The sequence below is a fragment of the Carassius auratus genome, chromosome 36 (genome assembly GCF_003368295.1).
Source record: "Carassius auratus strain Wakin chromosome 36, ASM336829v1, whole genome shotgun sequence".
NCBI lineage: Eukaryota > Metazoa > Chordata > Actinopteri > Cypriniformes > Cyprinidae > Carassius > Carassius auratus.
This window is the reverse complement of record NC_039278.1, coordinates 12,830,477-12,848,200: the sequence shown is the minus strand read 5'-3', so window position 1 is coordinate 12,848,200 and position 17,724 is coordinate 12,830,477. Positions and strand designations below refer to the sequence as shown.

Here is a 17,724-nt window from a genome sequence, read left to right as displayed (position 1 = left end):
TTATATGCTGGCAGGTGTTTCAATGAAATGATGCATGCTGAAACATAGCTGGGTAGACATTGTTTTAATTGTTATTAATTACAGCAGAATATACATTATGAACACTGTTAGAGTCAGACATGCCCAGACTTAAATCAAACGTTAGGGTGCTGTTTCTCACTTGTACCCTAAAGATAACACACAAACAGTCTTCACAAAAGACATAGACAAAGTGCTGAGTGAGTGGTGGTGGTCGTGTTTGAGCTAAATGTTGTGCATTGGTGAATAAAGTTACAAGCAAATAACTTTGGATAGATGAAGGCCCAGACAGAATCTGCACTTAATAAATAAATATGGAAGTGTGTGTTAAATAAAACTATAGAGTACTAGACTCTGACTGAAAGAAACAGTCAAAAGCCAAATTGCTTCATAAACGAACATGCAAGCGGTGAGGGATGTGAAGAACTTTGCAGATTCTGTATGGGCCTGAAAGATGAAAGTCACATCCTGACTTGTTGGATTTTGACAGCTACTGTATTTTGTTCATGTCAATCCTGTCAGAAGCAGAAGGGGAAAGGACACAATTTAGGGATAGACCACACTGTCAGTTCAGCCAACAGGATTCAAACAGACTTCATTAACTCAGCAAAACAGTTCAACATCAAATAGGAACAGTCTTAACATTTATATGAAATAAAAACAGATATGTTTCTAAGTACATTCTATGACAGACTCAGGATTCAGTCCACTAAAATAAAACGAGAATGACAGATATGTCTGTGAACTCACAGGACAGATGCTCTTCTGCCAGAATAAATTATTTTTCCTGATAGATTGTAAACCTTTGGCCTTGCATGACTTCACAATGGCTTTAGTTGGCACACAATGGCTTTAGACAATAATGTGTTTTTTTCAATACTTATAAACATCTTGAAATGTCTAAAGTAGAAAAGAGAAAACTGTTTTCGATAACCATGAAAGATGCAGATGCAGCTGACCACTGGGCCTGGTTTAAGACTTACATTCTTATGGAGATATAAAAGTTTGTCCAATGGAAAAAAACAATTAAATACATTATATTCTAAGAGGATACAGTTTTCAAATCATTGCCAAGCCACAGAGACTGAACAACCATTCACAAATATGAGGATAAATTAAGATGTCCAATATATTTACTCTATTCTGTGCACTTTTGGGGACAAACCTGAATGTTTATATCCCTGCATTCAACAGCTCAGACACTGGAAGGCTAACAGGCATCCTATTTGGATGATAGATGCTACAAGCCAATATAAGACAAGCTGTCTATGGCTATTAAACCATGACAGATGAGTTGTCAGTACCTGCAGGTATACTTCAACATGGCAGTGAAGCAAAAGCTCTCTGAATCACCTTCAAAATATACTTCAACATACATTAAAGGCATGCAAAATCCTACTCATTCAGTCCATGTATAAGGTGAACAGAGGTAAAGTGGGACACAATTTGTCAGTGTAATTTTTAAAACGTTATCCTACAATGTCATCCTGAAGATAGAATTTTTACATTTTTATAGGATAAGCTACATTACATGTTTGATTAAAAAAACGATAATATTGTGAAATATTATTACAATTTAAAATATTATATATATTAATATTATATATATATATATATATATATATATATATATATATATATATATATATATATATATATATATATATATATATATATATATATATATATATATTAAAATGTAATTTATTCCTGTGATGATAAAGCTGAATTTTCAGCGTCATTACTCCAATCTTCAGTGTCACATGATTCTTCACAAATCATAATATGCTGATTTGGTGCTCATGAAACATACATTATTATCAATGTTTAAAATGTTTTTTTTTTCAGGATTCTTTTATAAATGGAAAGGTAAAGAACCCAAATTATTTGAAACTTTAATCTTTTATAACATTGTAGATGTTTTTACTGTCACTTCAGTTCAGTGCAGTGCATATATATATATATATATATATATATATATATATATATATAAACCTAAAACAAACTTTAAAACAGTATTGTGTATTCACTCTACATTATCACACCACTATCAGCCTCAAATGACAGAATGGTCATTTCTGCCCACAAAGATGCAGCCCTTTTTCTGTTTTAGCGCTTAAACTAGCTTTGTAGCATTTTAGTACTCTTGGATAGGGACGTGGTCATTTTTTTTGCATGTTAAGCATGATTCCACATAAGTTGATTTGAAAGAAAAAAACATAGTATTAAAAACAAAATAATGGTGCTTAGCAAACCAGAAGAAATGCAGAATCAGCGACATTCTACAGGCTGCAAACACAGGTTTTGTAGCAGGTTTAACAAGGCTGGTTATAGATTACCACCCGCAGTCCACCTCACCACAGCTGGCGACAGCCAAAATATTAATCTTCGCAGACTTAACAGCTGGCTGATGAGAAGATTACCTGGCACCACAGAGACAGACTGTGTCAAAGTACTGCAGATTAAACGATGTTAGACAAGGTGGACAAGGTGTTAATCCAGTGACTTAATCACATTCAGGCCAGGATGAAATACTCTCAAACCAGCAGACCGCATTACTCAGGAACAAAGGATTCTATTCCACTAATATTAACCTGAAAATATGCAACAAGAACACAAGAGCTTCCAGAAAGGGGCTTTTTGAACAACCACATAGAAGTTGACTCTAATCTCTTCCTACAAATCAAAAAACAACAGCTTGTTATTGCGTGGCAGTTTAACCATGAAAGACAACACAAGAGTTCAACAGAACATAAATGACTAAACATGATTGCTGTCAGATATAGGATGTGAGATATAGAGAATAGAAATGATTCAAGATGTTACTGAAAATGAACTTGGTTATTTCATTATGCAGAACACTCTACAATAGTGCTGAGACAACAGAATCAATAAAGTTATAAATGAGAACTGATAAACAAACAAAAAATAAATAAACATGACTTTTGATGTACCGTATTTTTCAGACTATAAGTCGCACCTGGGTATAAGTCGCATCAGTCCAAAAATACGTCATGATGAGGAAAAAAACATATATAAGTCGCACTGGACTATAAGTCGCATTTATTTAGAACTAAGAACCAAGGGAAAACATTACCGTCTCCGGCCACGAGAGGGCGCTCTATGTTCTCAGTCTAGACTACAGGAGCAATGAACAGCATAGAGCGCCCTCTCGCGGCTGTAGACGGTAATGTTTTCTCTTGGTTCATTTCTCTCGGTTCATGTCAAATTAACTTTGATAAATAAGTCGCACCTGACTTTAAGTCGCAGGACCAGCCAAACTATGAAAAAAAGTGCAACTTCTAGTCCGGAAAATACGGTAAATGTCAAAAATACTGTATAAACTAAATCTGAATGTGTAACTTGAACATTAAAGTTCCAAATCCAGTCCTGTGAAAGACAGAGCTCATATACTGTAGGTAGATAAGATTAGATAAGGTAGAAGATTAGATGGTTTTAATCAAACACCATATCAACAAAAACACTTGTCAAATGTCTATTTAAAGTGCACCATTGATACACTATATTAATAACAATAAAGAAAAAAGTTCCCAGGACACATTTCACTAGAGTTATTCAATTGAGAAATGCTCTGTCACTCTCTTTGGGGGGGGATTTTGTAAGAAACATCAGTTGTTAAGCAAAGTGCCTGTCGTGTTAATCAATGTAAATGAATACAAATGTAATACTCTGCTGCAGCTCTATGAAGGATGATAAATTGACCTCAACGTTATGATGTATTGCTCTGTTTGCATTGGTATTCAAATGCCTGGAATTCTTAATATAGCAATTTTGCATATTTTGTATCCATCTCATTTCAATCTATATTAGTAGAATATAATTTAATGAAATGTACGGTGAGATAAATCTAAATCAAACACTGAAAGCCTGAATGAAAATGTGCTGCATTTCAGAGGCCACTTGAAAATCTTACCGCGTCTCCCACCTGCCCTCCCCGCTAACAGATCAATAACTGCATTACGTCTTTGAAATCCTTTTACCAGGTTCCGAGGCAATGCTTTCACCTCTTCAAAAACCTGCGGTTAAATTGATTCAAATAAAACCGCCAGTTATTCAGTTTGTTCAAAGGATCATGCACACGTGCAACTCAATCCCCACAAAGCGACCGCTGAAAGTCACGTCAGGATGGAGTAACGGACTTAACTCTCACAACCTTGAGCAGAGCCGCTTGTAAACCACCAGCTGGGGAGGGAGACACCTTAAGGCCTTCTCAGGAAATCCAGCTCTTCGGGGATCTGGATCTCTAATGGACTCATGTTAAAAACAAGCACTATCTGATCCCAGCGTGTTGGGTATTGAATGCCAAGCTCATGGGAACTTAAAAAAAAAATTAAAATTGTAAGACACCGTCTATGGGTAAAGTGAGACGAATAGCCATCATGGGACATGGTTAGGATGCATCAGTAGTTGCTGATATGCTGCTGCATGTTTTAAACAGGGATGACTCAAAGACCTGAAGTATGAGACAGTGTGTAATATAAACCTAGTCTGCACTGAGAATTCACTCATCAGAAAAGAATGTTCGGAAAAGAGAGGAAAATAATTTAGAAACAATAAGTACTTTTGTTACAACCATAAAATGCACTCTGTACATCGTAACTATTAACACACCAATAATTCATTAAATAATCTCCATGAAATATAGAATTATTACACATTAAATATTTATACATTCTCTTGTGTATAAACTAAAGCTCTTACAATTCCACAGATTCTTTTTTGTCCCCCGTCCCCAAGTTTCCATATACAAATACATAGATTCATATCATCGTCAATAAGCAATTTTCAACAGAAAACTGAACCCAGATGTAATGAACAAGAATACAAATTCTATCAAATGTGGATGCTTAAAAAAAAAACAAATCTGAGGCATAACTATTGCCACCTTCTGGCCAGAAGTGGCATTGTGTACCACTGTATGAACAACAGCATTCCATCGGTAGCCAGGAAGGAAAAGGAGAAACCAAGTACACTAGTGGCCACTAGGGGCCCTTCCTCCTCTAAAGAGCCGTTTCTTTCAGATCGTTGAGGTTTGGCATTCTCGCGCGAGCGGCTCTGGTGAAGCCGATACCGTTCTGCCCACCTTTGTTTGCCATTTGGTCTGGGTACGGTGCGCCCTCGGCCCTATTCAACGCGGAGATGTGCCAGCTGGACTCAATCTGCCCTGGCAGAGGGTAGTTGTGGGGTTTGCGGCTCTTGGTATTTGGGGTAACGCTGCCCGGTGGGAGCCCTCTGGCCTCATTCAGGTTCCCTTTGGAAGGGGGGTTGGGGAGAGGCTGGAAGCGCAGCTCTGCCGAGCGATCGGGAGGTGGGGGCTGAGTAGAAGTAGCAGGAGACGAAAGGTGTAGGAGCTTCCGCAAGGACTTCAGAGGCTGGTTCTGCAACAGGAAACCATTAATAATGCATGTCTGTGTGCAATCATAAAATACAAAGGAAGTCCTTTTTTTAAAGAAACAATACTATTGCTCAGCAAGGACACATTAAACAGCCAAAAATGAAAGTAAAGACATTTATAATGTATTTGATTTCAAACAAATGTTATCTTTCCTTATATACGTATCACGGTTACCACAGAAATATTAATCAGCATACTTGTTGATAATAATAAGAAATAATAAGAAATCATATCAGCATATTAGAATGATTCATGTGACAGAAGGATCATGTGACACTGTAATGTAACGACCGCTGATATTTCAATTTTGCATCAAGAATAAATTACATTTTTATACAGATTAAAATAGAATAAAGTTATATATATATATATATATATATATATATATATATATATATTTCACAATATTACTTTTTTTGATAGATAACCATAACTATAAAGTATCCACAAGACAGCTATAACGATAACTATGATGAATCACTTTCAAAACTATTTCTTCCACACGATTAACAATAAAAACATTGACAACCAATCAGAATCCATCCTGCTTTAAAGAACCTGGGCATTAAAAGTTGCAAACAACAAAACAGCAGCATGTGCTTAGAATAAACTGAATGTTATAGCGTATCAGTACGGATGCTTATATATTTGAGTTATCTTTATAGAATTTGTTATTTTCTTTTACCTGAGGCTGCACATCTGTCTGCTTTTCAGGTGGCCAAGTGTTGTCCCTGTCACGGTCACGGTCCCTCTCACGGTTTCGATCCCGGTCACGCTCCCTGTCTCTTTCCAGATCCCGTTCCCGGTCTCGATCTCGGTTGCGGTGTCGACTGCTGTGATGAGACGATGATTTGACTGGTCTTTGTATCACTAGCTGCTCTTGCTGAGCCTCACTAGGAACCTGACACACAGATCAAACCACATTACCAGGGAACTCACCTGAATGCTGGGACTTGTGTACAATAAATCTCCTCTCCAAACAAAAATACACCCAATAATCTCGTGCATTAGGTCAGAAAACTGGGAATGTGTTGAAATACTGCCTTTTTAGTCATGGCAACCAGTTGATAATGATGGAAACAATTTAATAATGAACAAAAATTCATACCAGTGACCAGTTTTTACAAGTTTATCTGGAGAGCATGAATTTTTGAAGATAGCTAAAGGAGTGTTTCGATACGTGCCCAGTTTCTGACCCTTTGTACCAAAATGTGCAAGATTTTGTGTACAGAAGACAGAGAGTTTGTGTGTGGAAACATTTTAACCACTTCTCCTACTCTTTCCCAGGTTCGGAGAATGGTAAATGAGAAAACGTGCGTCCTCTTTGAGCAAGTGCTGCTAAAGACGGTTATGGGGTCCATGCTTCTAACAGAACACATGCTGATGCTTTTGCGATGCTAGCAGTAACCCAAGCAATGGTCTTTAGTGAGTAAAACACACAGGACCAGATCTGTTACATCAACATATAAAAACACTCTGACCTAATACAGTTTGACATTGATTATCAGAGTTAAATTACACAACACAGTATATTACACTGTCTCTTTTACCAGCTATTGAGATCATAAATTAAATGTGGTACTTGCAAAGATGCATTAGGCTTAAAGAACAATTTAAGAACAGCTTTAATTTGGCTGTAAATTCATATGTAATATATATATATATATATATATATATATATATATATATATATATATATATATATTATTATTAGATAATGTATTTATATATATTTATACAAAATAATGAATATTTATATAAAATAATGAATATATATATATATATATATATATATATATATATATATATATATATATATATATATATATATATATATATATAATTTATTTATTTATATATAACTATATTTTTCAGCAAATAAAACACATATAATTAATCTGATAAAATAATCAGCATATCATGTAATTAATTTGATTAAAATGTTTAATATAGATCTGGACCTGATGTTTTGCACATTATAAATGGCTCTGAAAAAAAAAAAACTCTAAATAAAAATTATAATAAAATGACAAAAAGACATCTAGTCATAAAACACCCATACATTTAGTATGACATGCAATGAAGATGTGTTTATTTGGTAGAGCGGCACGGTTTTATGTGAGCAATACCATGGGCTGCGGGACAACAGGAAGCACTTTGACAGAAGAGTTATGCTTTAAGCTATTCTTTGAGTTAAAGAGGGGGAAAAGGCTTTTCTTGATGCTTGGGTTCCTTCCTGCGTTGCCGTCCGTCTGCAATATAAGACGCACAAAACCCCAGTGGCTCATTCTATTAACACCAAACATCTTTTGTTGTTGAATACAGCAGATGAACATACGGTCCTCTGGCTCAATATTTGCGGACAGAGCACAGTAGAGGCAGATTCTACCACACACATGCTGCTTGGGTCTGTAATGGTCTCCATATGGCTATTGTGGGGAAATGCTACAGAAGGCACTGAACTGCACTGAGAGTCTCTGTTGGATTCTGTCCGGCATTCACTGGACAATGGAACAAGTGGACGGCCTCCCGTTTGGGACGATTTTACCATTTCACCTTCTTTTTTTGCACTGTTCAACTACTTGCTGATTGAGATGGCTGAATGAACACTATGAGGTGAAATCTCGCCTATTAATTTTAGAGACAGTATTTTTCTATCCTAGACTATTACATCTGTATACAATATATCATTTAAGTTCAACGACTAGCAGACAGACATACAGAAAAAAACACACAACACAGCAGCTAAGCAGCACATGTACATGTATAATAACATACACTGGCTATTCTTACTGCATTTGATACCATTTTTGAGAGTTGAAAAAAGGAAATGTAATGAATAGGACATTCTTACCGGCTGTGACTTCTTCTTTTTCTTCTTTATGGCTCTAAAGAAACCTTGTTTTTCTTTTGGTTTAGGGACCTCTGGTGGGTTCATGACCATAGCCTCTGAATTATTCCTACAAATGTAATTATTAAAAGTTGAATCTCACAAATAGATTTTGGTCATAAAATCAAATAAGATTTTAATTATCTGCCTAATAATGTAGTGCAAATAAAAAATTATGTCATTGTAATAACAGTAATAAAAGTCCAGACAACTTCTAAAATAACATCAGTATATGTATATATATATATATATATGTATGTCACTATGTAATAGTCAGGTATACCAATATTTTTGTCTATGCTAGTGAAATATGATAAACATGTAGTGTATGCTAGTGAATATGATATGTGAACATGTTTAACATCTTTAATTAAGATTCAACCTATCACATAAAACATGAACAGCCATATTCTCAGAGAACTGGCTAATGAAAGAAAATCAGTGAATCAATATCATCTATCATCAGTGAATTTAAAGAGAATGTAAAGTGGGCATGCTTTATTATTTTCTGCACTTACTGTTACCAGACATCTCACAATCATCAAGAACACTAATTAATTTTACATCGAAGTAAAGTTTTTTCATTTGAAGCAAAATATTTAATGTTGTCACTTTCAGCTTAACAAAGCATTTCACCTTACAGCCATGGTATTTGTGTACAGAATAATTCATTTGTCTAGATCGAGCGTGTGCTGCCTTAACAAGCATGTTCGCTCACCAGGGGTCAAAATTGGTCTGCCGTTTGGGGTGGTTTGTCATGGCTGTGCTTTCTGCCACCACCGCTGGCACTCTGCTCTGGCCAGCACTCTCATGGAAGGAGTTGTCAGGTCGAGGAGAAGGGACTGCACAAAAGGACAGAAAAAAATAAATAAAGTTAGAATATCAAAGCTTAAGTCAAACATTATTACCCCATAAATAAATGCACATATAAAATTACTTAAAATAAAATAATTGTATTCAGGAAGGACATATTAATTTAAAAAAAAAAGTTACAGTACAGACATTTATAATGTTACAAGCGGTTTCTATATTTTAAATCTGTATCTACATTTTTGGGGTACCTCTGTAAAAACTTCCCACTCTGCGAGGCATCGAGTCACTGTAGATGATTCTGTTCTCCTTGGATGAGGTTCCATCCTCCATATGAGTGTCATGGTACATCCCAGGCTGGGTTACAAGAGGATAGTCACACTGCAGGATAGTATAAAACAGTAGTTCCTTCAACTTACTGTACATACTGTCTTACTGTAACTTTAGATTTGCTTGGGGAGAAAGGAATGATTGAGCAAGAGAAAAAGAAGTGTGAAAGAGAGGTTAAAACCGACAGTTCAGCCATAAATGAAATTTATGTCAACACTTAATCACCCCTCATATCATTCCAAACCTGTGTAACATTCTTTCTCCAATAGAACACAAAAGAAAAGAGTTTTGACTGTGGAATGTTGGTTTAGTCCTGGGACATATTACATATGGATCACTTTTTGTTTCATCTACATTTGTTTCGTCTACATTGTAATTTCATGTCAAAATAATATGGAAATAGTCTTTAAAGTTTAATTCAAAAGAAAAAAATTAGAACAACATGACAGTGTAAATAACAACAGAAATGTCATTTTACTGGGGTGAACTGTCCATTTAGATATTGAGAAGATACTGAGAACCTAGATATCTAATGCTAAAGACATGAGCTAGCAGTTAATGTAGTGACATGAACATTTACAAAACATCCATATTAATGGTCAGAAAGCTTAATGTGAATTGTTTTTATGATCAATGCATTAAAAAAAAACAAAAAGATGAGGCATGAAAAACAGTAGCAGCTACTGAATGTGTGAGTGGACACATTCTGAGGGTCCTGCTGAGACCTCGGACCTCGTTTTTTGGGCGTTGTGAGTGGAAGGAAGCTGTGTTGTCCCTCGTGGAATCTTTAATCGGGGGGCGAGAATGAGGCTTCTCTTTGGGAGACTGGTCATTCTGCAGACATAAACACAGCAAAATAAGCAGACACTGGAAGACACTGGGAGTGTGTATGTCATAATCAGGTAGGACAAAAAAAAAATGCATGAATGCAGAAGGCAGCAGAGCCATTTCTTAAATTAGATCACATACACACATGCAAGCACATCACAAATCTCCTGAAATTATTACAGTGAACAAGCTAAATTTGTAATATTGCTTTTTGCGAACGGTAGAGAATTCGTGATATTCAGACAAAGATGAACAGATGAATAAGAGGGTATCCTTGCTTGGATAGAACTATTCAAACGCTGATCACAGCAACCAACAGACAGCATTTTAGCGAGATCAGCACCTAATATGCTACAGGACACAGAGATAAAACAAGAGCAGGTCACTGACCCTGCTCAGATCTTGCGCGAGTTCTTCTCGGGAGGAGCTGGTGTTGTGGCGTGGGAGGGTGCGATGCTGGAGCTGCGGCGAGAGGAGTTGTAAGCTGCTGGCACGTGTTGGCACTCCCTGCCCGACCGCCAAATTAGCCTCCTGGCCATGCGGCCGATGTCGCTCTCTCCGCACGTACATGGAGTGGCGATGAGGGCGCTGCTGCGAGGAAAACGGGCTGGTGTAGCCGAGACCGTAAGGATAGGATTCGTGCGGGGAGGGCATATTGTGAGGATGGCTGCCCCCTGCTCCCGCGGCCCTGCTTGGGTCCAGTGTGTCCGAAGACTTCGGTTCATCCGGTGTCTTTTTCCGACCCGAAGAACGTCGTGAGTCCAGAGTGCCCCCTTCCAGTCGCGTGTTCCCCCGGCTGCTCGGACTGTGACCCTGTCGCTCCGTCCCAGAGTGCCGTTCACCTCTCGGGCTCCCGGGAGCTGCGTTTAGATCCAGACAGCTGGACGGGAAGTAGCGGGAACCTGAGCCCGATCCCACCATGGGATCGTCCAGGTGGAGTCGTGTCTCGGCCAGGTTGCTTACGGACTTGGTGTCGTTCAGTGCTCCGTGGCTCTTGGACAGGCTGAGGAAGGACGAGGAGCTTTTGGAGGATGACGTGGAAGGCATGGATCCATGTGAAGATTCCATGTGGTTATGGCGACTGTGCTTGTCCCCAGACTGCAGCGTGCTGGTTTTCCCTTCCAGGAAGGACGAGTGGCGGCCTGGTTTGGATGACTTGAGGTACTTGCCAGTAGAGGTGTCCCCTCCCGCAGTGACACCTCCAGTTTTAGGCCCCAGGTTGAAATCAAATTCGGTCTTTCCCTTTGCATCTTTGGGGCTGAGTAGGTGGGGAAGGTTGTTGTTTGCCAGGTCTTTGCTACAAGAGGCCGAGCGGCTGATGGTCTGGGCCTGGTAGCTCTTGGGGTGTAGTGTGGGACTCAGGGTGGATGAGGTCAGCATGTTGCTGCCGTTCAGGAAGCTGTCGGTGCTCCGGTGGAGGTCTTCATGGCGCGGTAGAGACGAGCAGTCCTTGCTGCTAGCATGCCGGTGACCTGAACTCTTACTTCCGTGGCTCCTGCAGGGATAAACACAACATATTTATCAATTATCAATTAAAGATGTAATCAAACAGACGTTAAACACTTTTAACAGTTATTATTATATGTTGCAATCAAACTTATAGCAAAATTTGGTAGTTCTGTATGTTGTTTCAGGGTTGGCATCATCGGAGGTTCTCTGAGGAGCTGGCATCATCTCTTCTCAGGTGTTCTGGATCCAGACTGAAGCTTATGTAAATCCGAGTAGTGATTAAGAACCACTGTGATTAACCACTGGTGGTGCTTGAGGAGACTCCCCCCTTCTATGTGCAGCACTTTGAGTGCCCAGAAAAGCATTATATAAATGTAAGGAATTATTAAGAAACAATTGTAATTTTGACAGTTCCGTTTGCTGCCCCTAGTGGCTCGGAAATCACAGATTTCACCCTTAACCTAGTTACTAGAAGTAGTTTCTACTGACCGGCTGGGTATGGTGTTGTCTCCGTGGTATGGTTTTCTCTTCGAAGAGCGAGGTGGGGTGGGCGACGGGGCAGCTGGCCGCTCTGGCCCTCTAAGGCCCTGAAACACTGGGTGGTTCAGACACTGTTCTGTCAGAAAGCGTTCGGTGGGGTTCAGGCACAGCAGGTTCTGACACAGTGAAAAGAGAATGAGGAGAGTCATGCCACACTAGAACAATAAAAACTCATTCACATTCAGTCTTTAATAACACTTTGCACTTGGGGTGATATGACATCTGCAGTTTATTTTAAAATAAATCCACACCAAATATATCACAACTGCTGGGATTCGAAAGGGATTTTCTAATGAATGTTGCAGACAGTTTTACCTTCATTAAATCCAACATGAGTCCATTGATGATGCCCAGGTACCTTCGATCAAGTGTCTGAGGATGACTTACAGATGGAAACTGTAAAAAAAAGCACATACATATATACTTAAAGAAAGAGGGAGGACTAAAGAATAAAACTGAATATTTGCATATTTAATAACAAATATGAAATACTAGTGATTGATTTATTGCATTACAATAGGCTGAAGCTTTACAATTACTAAATGAAATTTAAACTGAAATAAAAATAAATGAAACCTAAATAGTAATATAAAAATAAAATGACAAAAGTAAATAACAAAATTACTAAAAAAATTAAACTAAAAATGAAAACTAAAAATATAAAAGTAAAAACGCATTTCAAATATTAATTAAATCAATAATAGTTTATAAATCTATGACATCAACACGGATTACATCAATTACAGGCTTTAAATCAATTACATTTCTTTTTTAACCAAATCTGAAAGATTAAAAAAAAATTATGACAATTAAGTAATAAATAAAAACTCAATATTTATTTATTTATTTTTTAATAATTTTTTACCATTAACTTGGTAAGAAGCATTGTAATTACCTAAATAATAGTCAGATAGTCATGACTACACACCTAGAGGCTGATAAGTAATTGCAAAGATGGCTAAGAATCATTTGCAGATGTCACTTGTGGAAACAAAATATGGTTTAAGATGTGTGCAAAAGTGTCCAAATACTTTTTGATTCTATGTATGTTTGAGTGTATGTGTATGTGTGTGAATATTATGTACTGTAATCAGCCCTGTCAAGGCAGAGCCAGTTGTGTTTCACACTGCCACATAGCAATACATGAGTCATAGGCAGCCACTTATTCAGAATACTGGGATCCGTGCCATAGAAAAGAAGAGCAGAGAAGAGGTGAGGAGAGGAAAGCACAGAACATAACAGGACAGAGGAGTGAATTAGAAGAAGGTCCCTACTCTTAGTCCGGCAAAACGAGGGTTGCTGTAGAACAGCTTCATCTGCTCTGGGGGTAAGGGGCCCAACACCTTCTGAATGGTGAAGAGCTGGTCGATTTCACTCTCTCCCGGAAACAGGGGCTGCCCATCACTCAGTTCTCCCAAAATACACCCCACAGACCACATGTCCACCGCCTTCCCATATGGAGCTCTGGGAGAGCCAAGAAGAAGACAAAAATAAGTCAGGAACAGACCTTCATTTGAACATCTCCTTTTCCTAGAAAATCAATTACCGTATTTTCCGCACTATAAGTCGCACTTTATTTCATTGTTTGGCTGGTCCTGCGACTTATAGTCACGTACGACTTATTTATCAAAATTAATTCGACATGAACCAAGAGAAATGAACTAAGAGAGATGAACCAAGAGAAAACATTACCGTCTACAGCCGCTAGAGGGCGCTCTATGCTGCTAAGTGCTCCTGTAGTCTATCACTGAGCAGTATAGAGCGCCCTCTAGCGGCTGGAGACGGTAATGTTTTCTCTTGGTTCTTGGTTTCTAAATAAATGCAACTTATAGTCCAGTGCGACATAATATATGTTTTTTTCCTAATCATAACGTATTTTTGGACTGATGCGACTTATAGTCAGAAAAATACGGTACACTTAAATAAATGTACATGTAATTAAATTATAAACATATCAGTAAAAAAGGTTCTTTTTATTTTTATCTTTATCTTTTATTGATAGATGCAAGAAAAAAAAACTGAAGAAAATGTATGGTGTTTGGCCTTGCAAAAGGTTAAGTTGTTCAGGGTGGTTTCTGGGTGTTGTTATGTTGTTGCTTATGACCTCAGCAGAGCCCACCCAAAGTCACTGTAATGTTCGGTGGCTTTATTACAGAAATTAATTCTTGATTTAAAGTGATAGTCCACCTAAAAATGAAAATTTTGTACTTATTTACTCACCCTCAAGTTGTTCAAAACTAGTATGAGTTTCTTTCTTCTGTTGAACACAAAAGAAGACATCATTAAAAATGTTGGTAACCAAACAGTTGATGGTAGCCACTGACTTCCATCATATATTATGGAAGCCAATAGCTACCGTCAACTGTCTGGTTCCCATGATTATTCAAAATATCTTCCTTGTGTTCAACTGAAGAAATAAACTGATACAGGTTTTCGTGAGTAAATTAGGGTGAGTAAATGCAGAATTTTCATTTGGGGTGAACTATCCCTTTAAGATTTGGTAAGATTTATTTCCAAAGTGAAATTACAATGGTTACTAAAAAGACAGGATATCATTCTAAGTTTGGATGTTTCTGAAATACAGGTTCTTAGTTCCCTAAATATAGCTCTTCAAAAAGAAGTCTGAAAGGATCTGAAAGGCAAAAATCATACATTTGACAACTTAAAGAAAAGTAACAGCAATGGTTTTCAAACAAAAAATAGCTTCACAAACGGCGCAGGACGAGTGTCATGCTTAGGGTTAAAGTTTTATACAATGACACCACTGAAAATGAAAGAGGGATGAGGAGAGTTGCATGCAGAGACAGGCGAATACATAGACATAAAACTGAGACAAATCTTTGCACTAACACACAGCAAAAGGGAGGGAGAGAATATTTGTGTGGGTGGAATTTAAATGGTGAGAGTTTGAAAAAATGTTTCACCGCATTCATCTAGTCTAGTGGCACACACTAGAAAATAATGCTTCAATGGCGACAAGGACAAATAATCATGCACCGCAATCGGGATGTCACATCTAATGGATATATCAAATCAACAGTTTAAAAAAAGGATGTGCCCTCAATGAACAATAGTGAATCTATTTGAGGAGAGTTTGAGTTTTTATGCCTTTAGCTTTACTGAGGAAGAGGTTTTTTTTCAATACATGTTTTAGTTATTGTGTCTCTGGAAAAACAGAACAGGAAGTACAGATATGAGGACTTACCCCAGGAGCAGTTCAGGTGAGCGGTACCACCTGGTCGCTACATACTCCGTGTAGTTAGCATCACTGCCTTCAGAGAGATTGCGGGCAAAGCCTGCAGGGTTGACCAGCCAGGATAGAAAGATGTAGGGAGAAGAGAAAAGAGAAAGGGTCTCTGGCATGAGCAAGACTGCACACAACATTCAGAGATCTTAATTAATCTTCTCTAAAAATAAAAGTCTTAGAGAGAAGCCTGTTGAGTGAGTCATGCTCAATTTCCATAGCATTCAGTTGTTGAGGGAAAATTTAACCCTGAGTAAATATATACAGTCCATCAGGAGCAGAACCTGGAGGCTGGGAGGCATAAAATATGATTGATCAGGTACTGAGACGCTAGCCTGTGTTTTGATTGTATCTTCTAGAGTAACAATACTACCAACCAGTGTAGGGGAAGCCACTTTGATTCTGATTGTCAAGCTAAAAGCTACTTATAATTGAAATTACTGTCAAGTTATTATTATTATTTTTTTGAAATATTGCTAACAAAGAGTAGCATTTTCTATTATAGCTTGGTTGTACTTCAGTGTTCTTAGGATCTATTTTATAATTAGTAGTGTAGCGTTTTGTGGGAAAACCCAACAACTCGATTTTTAATGCTTGCACAACATTGTATATTTTTGAAAGAAAAAGTAGTTTTTTGTAGCAACATACAAAATATAACAATTTGTTTTTATACAAGATTATTTTGGTGTAGAATTATACAACATAATAGATTTAATGAATGCTGCTGTTTATGATATGCGATGTTGTCATTGGTTTTTATGCTAGATAACTGTAAATACTTATCTGGGTACAGAAAAAAAGTTTATTTTATCATCTGATGTACAATTCTAGCATAATGTATAATATGTAATGTGTGTGTGTTAATGTGTTTAAAAACACACTGTATTGTTAATTTATATATTTTTAAATGAATAAACACACACACGCTTCACATAAATATTTTATAAATTATGATATAACTGTGAAATCAACAATATATGGACACATTATGTATAAATACTGTATATTCTTATATGATAAATTAAGATGATATAATTGTAAATGATACAACTATATAATTACATGAACTATATACACATAAATATTTGTAATAATAATAATATAATCAAGATTATGTTATATATTTACAATATAATCCCCTTTTCCCATTAAATTGACCAGTAGCTTCAGTATAGTAAATTACTCCCCAACACTGCTAATAAAGTCATTTTCTGTGATATTTCAGCAGTCTTTCTTTTCAGTCTATGTAATCATATATTTGGAATGACCCGAAATTAACTCAAAATTAGCATTCCAGAAAATAAGCTCTGTCACTCAAATCTTTGCAACAGTATGATTTGGACAAAAACTGTTTAATTCCCTTCCACTCAGACCCAGTTTTTATTTTGTTTTCAGACATCACTGCGAGACTCATGATGCCTGGAAAGGAGACCAAGCATTCAGCGAGAGAGATCAGTGTGAATATGGGGGTGGAGGGTCCTGAATCAGACGACTGAAAGCCTTTGCTCACCAAAATCACACAGCTTCAGGATATCATTGGAGCTGATGAGGAGATTTTCAGGCTTGATATCTGCAAATTAGATAAAAAGGGATGGATATTTACTTCGTGAGCTCAACTTGTGTTGAAGACACCATTTAGTACTAAAAGATTACCGTATTTTTCGGACTATAAGTCGCACCTGAGTATAAGTCGCATCAGTCCAAAAATACTTCATGACGAGGAAAAAAACATATATAAGTCGCACTGGACTATAAGTCGCATTTATTTAGAACCAAGAACCAAGAGAACACATTACCATCTCCAGCCGCGAGAGGGCGCTCTATGTTTTCAGTGTAGACTACAAGAGCACTGAGCAGCATAGAGCGCCCTCTTGCGGCTGTAGACGGTAATGTTTTCTATTGGTTCATTTCTCTTGGTACATGTCAAATTAATTTTGATAAATAAGTCGCACCTGACTATAAGTCGCAGGACCAGCCAAACTATGAAAAAAAGTCTGACTTATAGTCTGGAAAATATGGTACACGATAAAAAAGGCATGTTGAAAATTGCATAAAAATAGGTAAAATACATCACTGATGTTGAAAGTTGATTCTAATTACTGTTAAATCACAACTACCTTACAAAATACTTAATTAAAATACAATAATATTCCGTTTTAAAATGTTAGAGTTCAACTCACATAATAAAATAGGCGCACA

General features: G+C 37.2%; 1 protein-coding gene across 2 annotated transcripts in view; it reads right to left on the bottom strand.

The window, feature by feature from the left end:
• Positions 1–3,296: 3,296 nt before the first annotated feature.
• LOC113055296 (cyclin-dependent kinase-like 5) overlaps positions 3,297–17,724 on the bottom strand; it is a 33,611-nt gene continuing 19,183 nt past the window's right edge. The window contains exons 7-19 of one of the 2 annotated variants that reach the window (XM_026221482.1): positions 17,036–17,095; positions 15,487–15,577; positions 13,556–13,745; positions 12,597–12,677; positions 12,231–12,397; positions 10,683–11,787; positions 10,197–10,298; positions 9,386–9,515; positions 9,043–9,166; positions 8,289–8,394; positions 7,564–7,686; positions 6,120–6,335; positions 3,297–5,417 (exon numbers count right to left, since the gene is read on the bottom strand). In XM_026221482.1, the coding sequence (XP_026077267.1) occupies positions 5,040–5,417; positions 6,120–6,335; positions 7,564–7,686; positions 8,289–8,394; positions 9,043–9,166; positions 9,386–9,515; positions 10,197–10,298; positions 10,683–11,787; positions 12,231–12,397; positions 12,597–12,677; positions 13,556–13,745; positions 15,487–15,577; positions 17,036–17,095 (2,873 nt within the window). In that variant the 3' untranslated portion in view covers positions 3,297–5,039. The remainder of the gene's footprint in view (positions 5,418–6,119; positions 6,336–7,563; positions 7,687–8,288; positions 8,395–9,042; positions 9,167–9,385; positions 9,516–10,196; positions 10,299–10,682; positions 11,788–12,230; positions 12,398–12,596; positions 12,678–13,555; positions 13,746–15,486; positions 15,578–17,035; positions 17,096–17,724) is intronic. The other variant, XM_026221483.1, reaches the window with a different exon arrangement.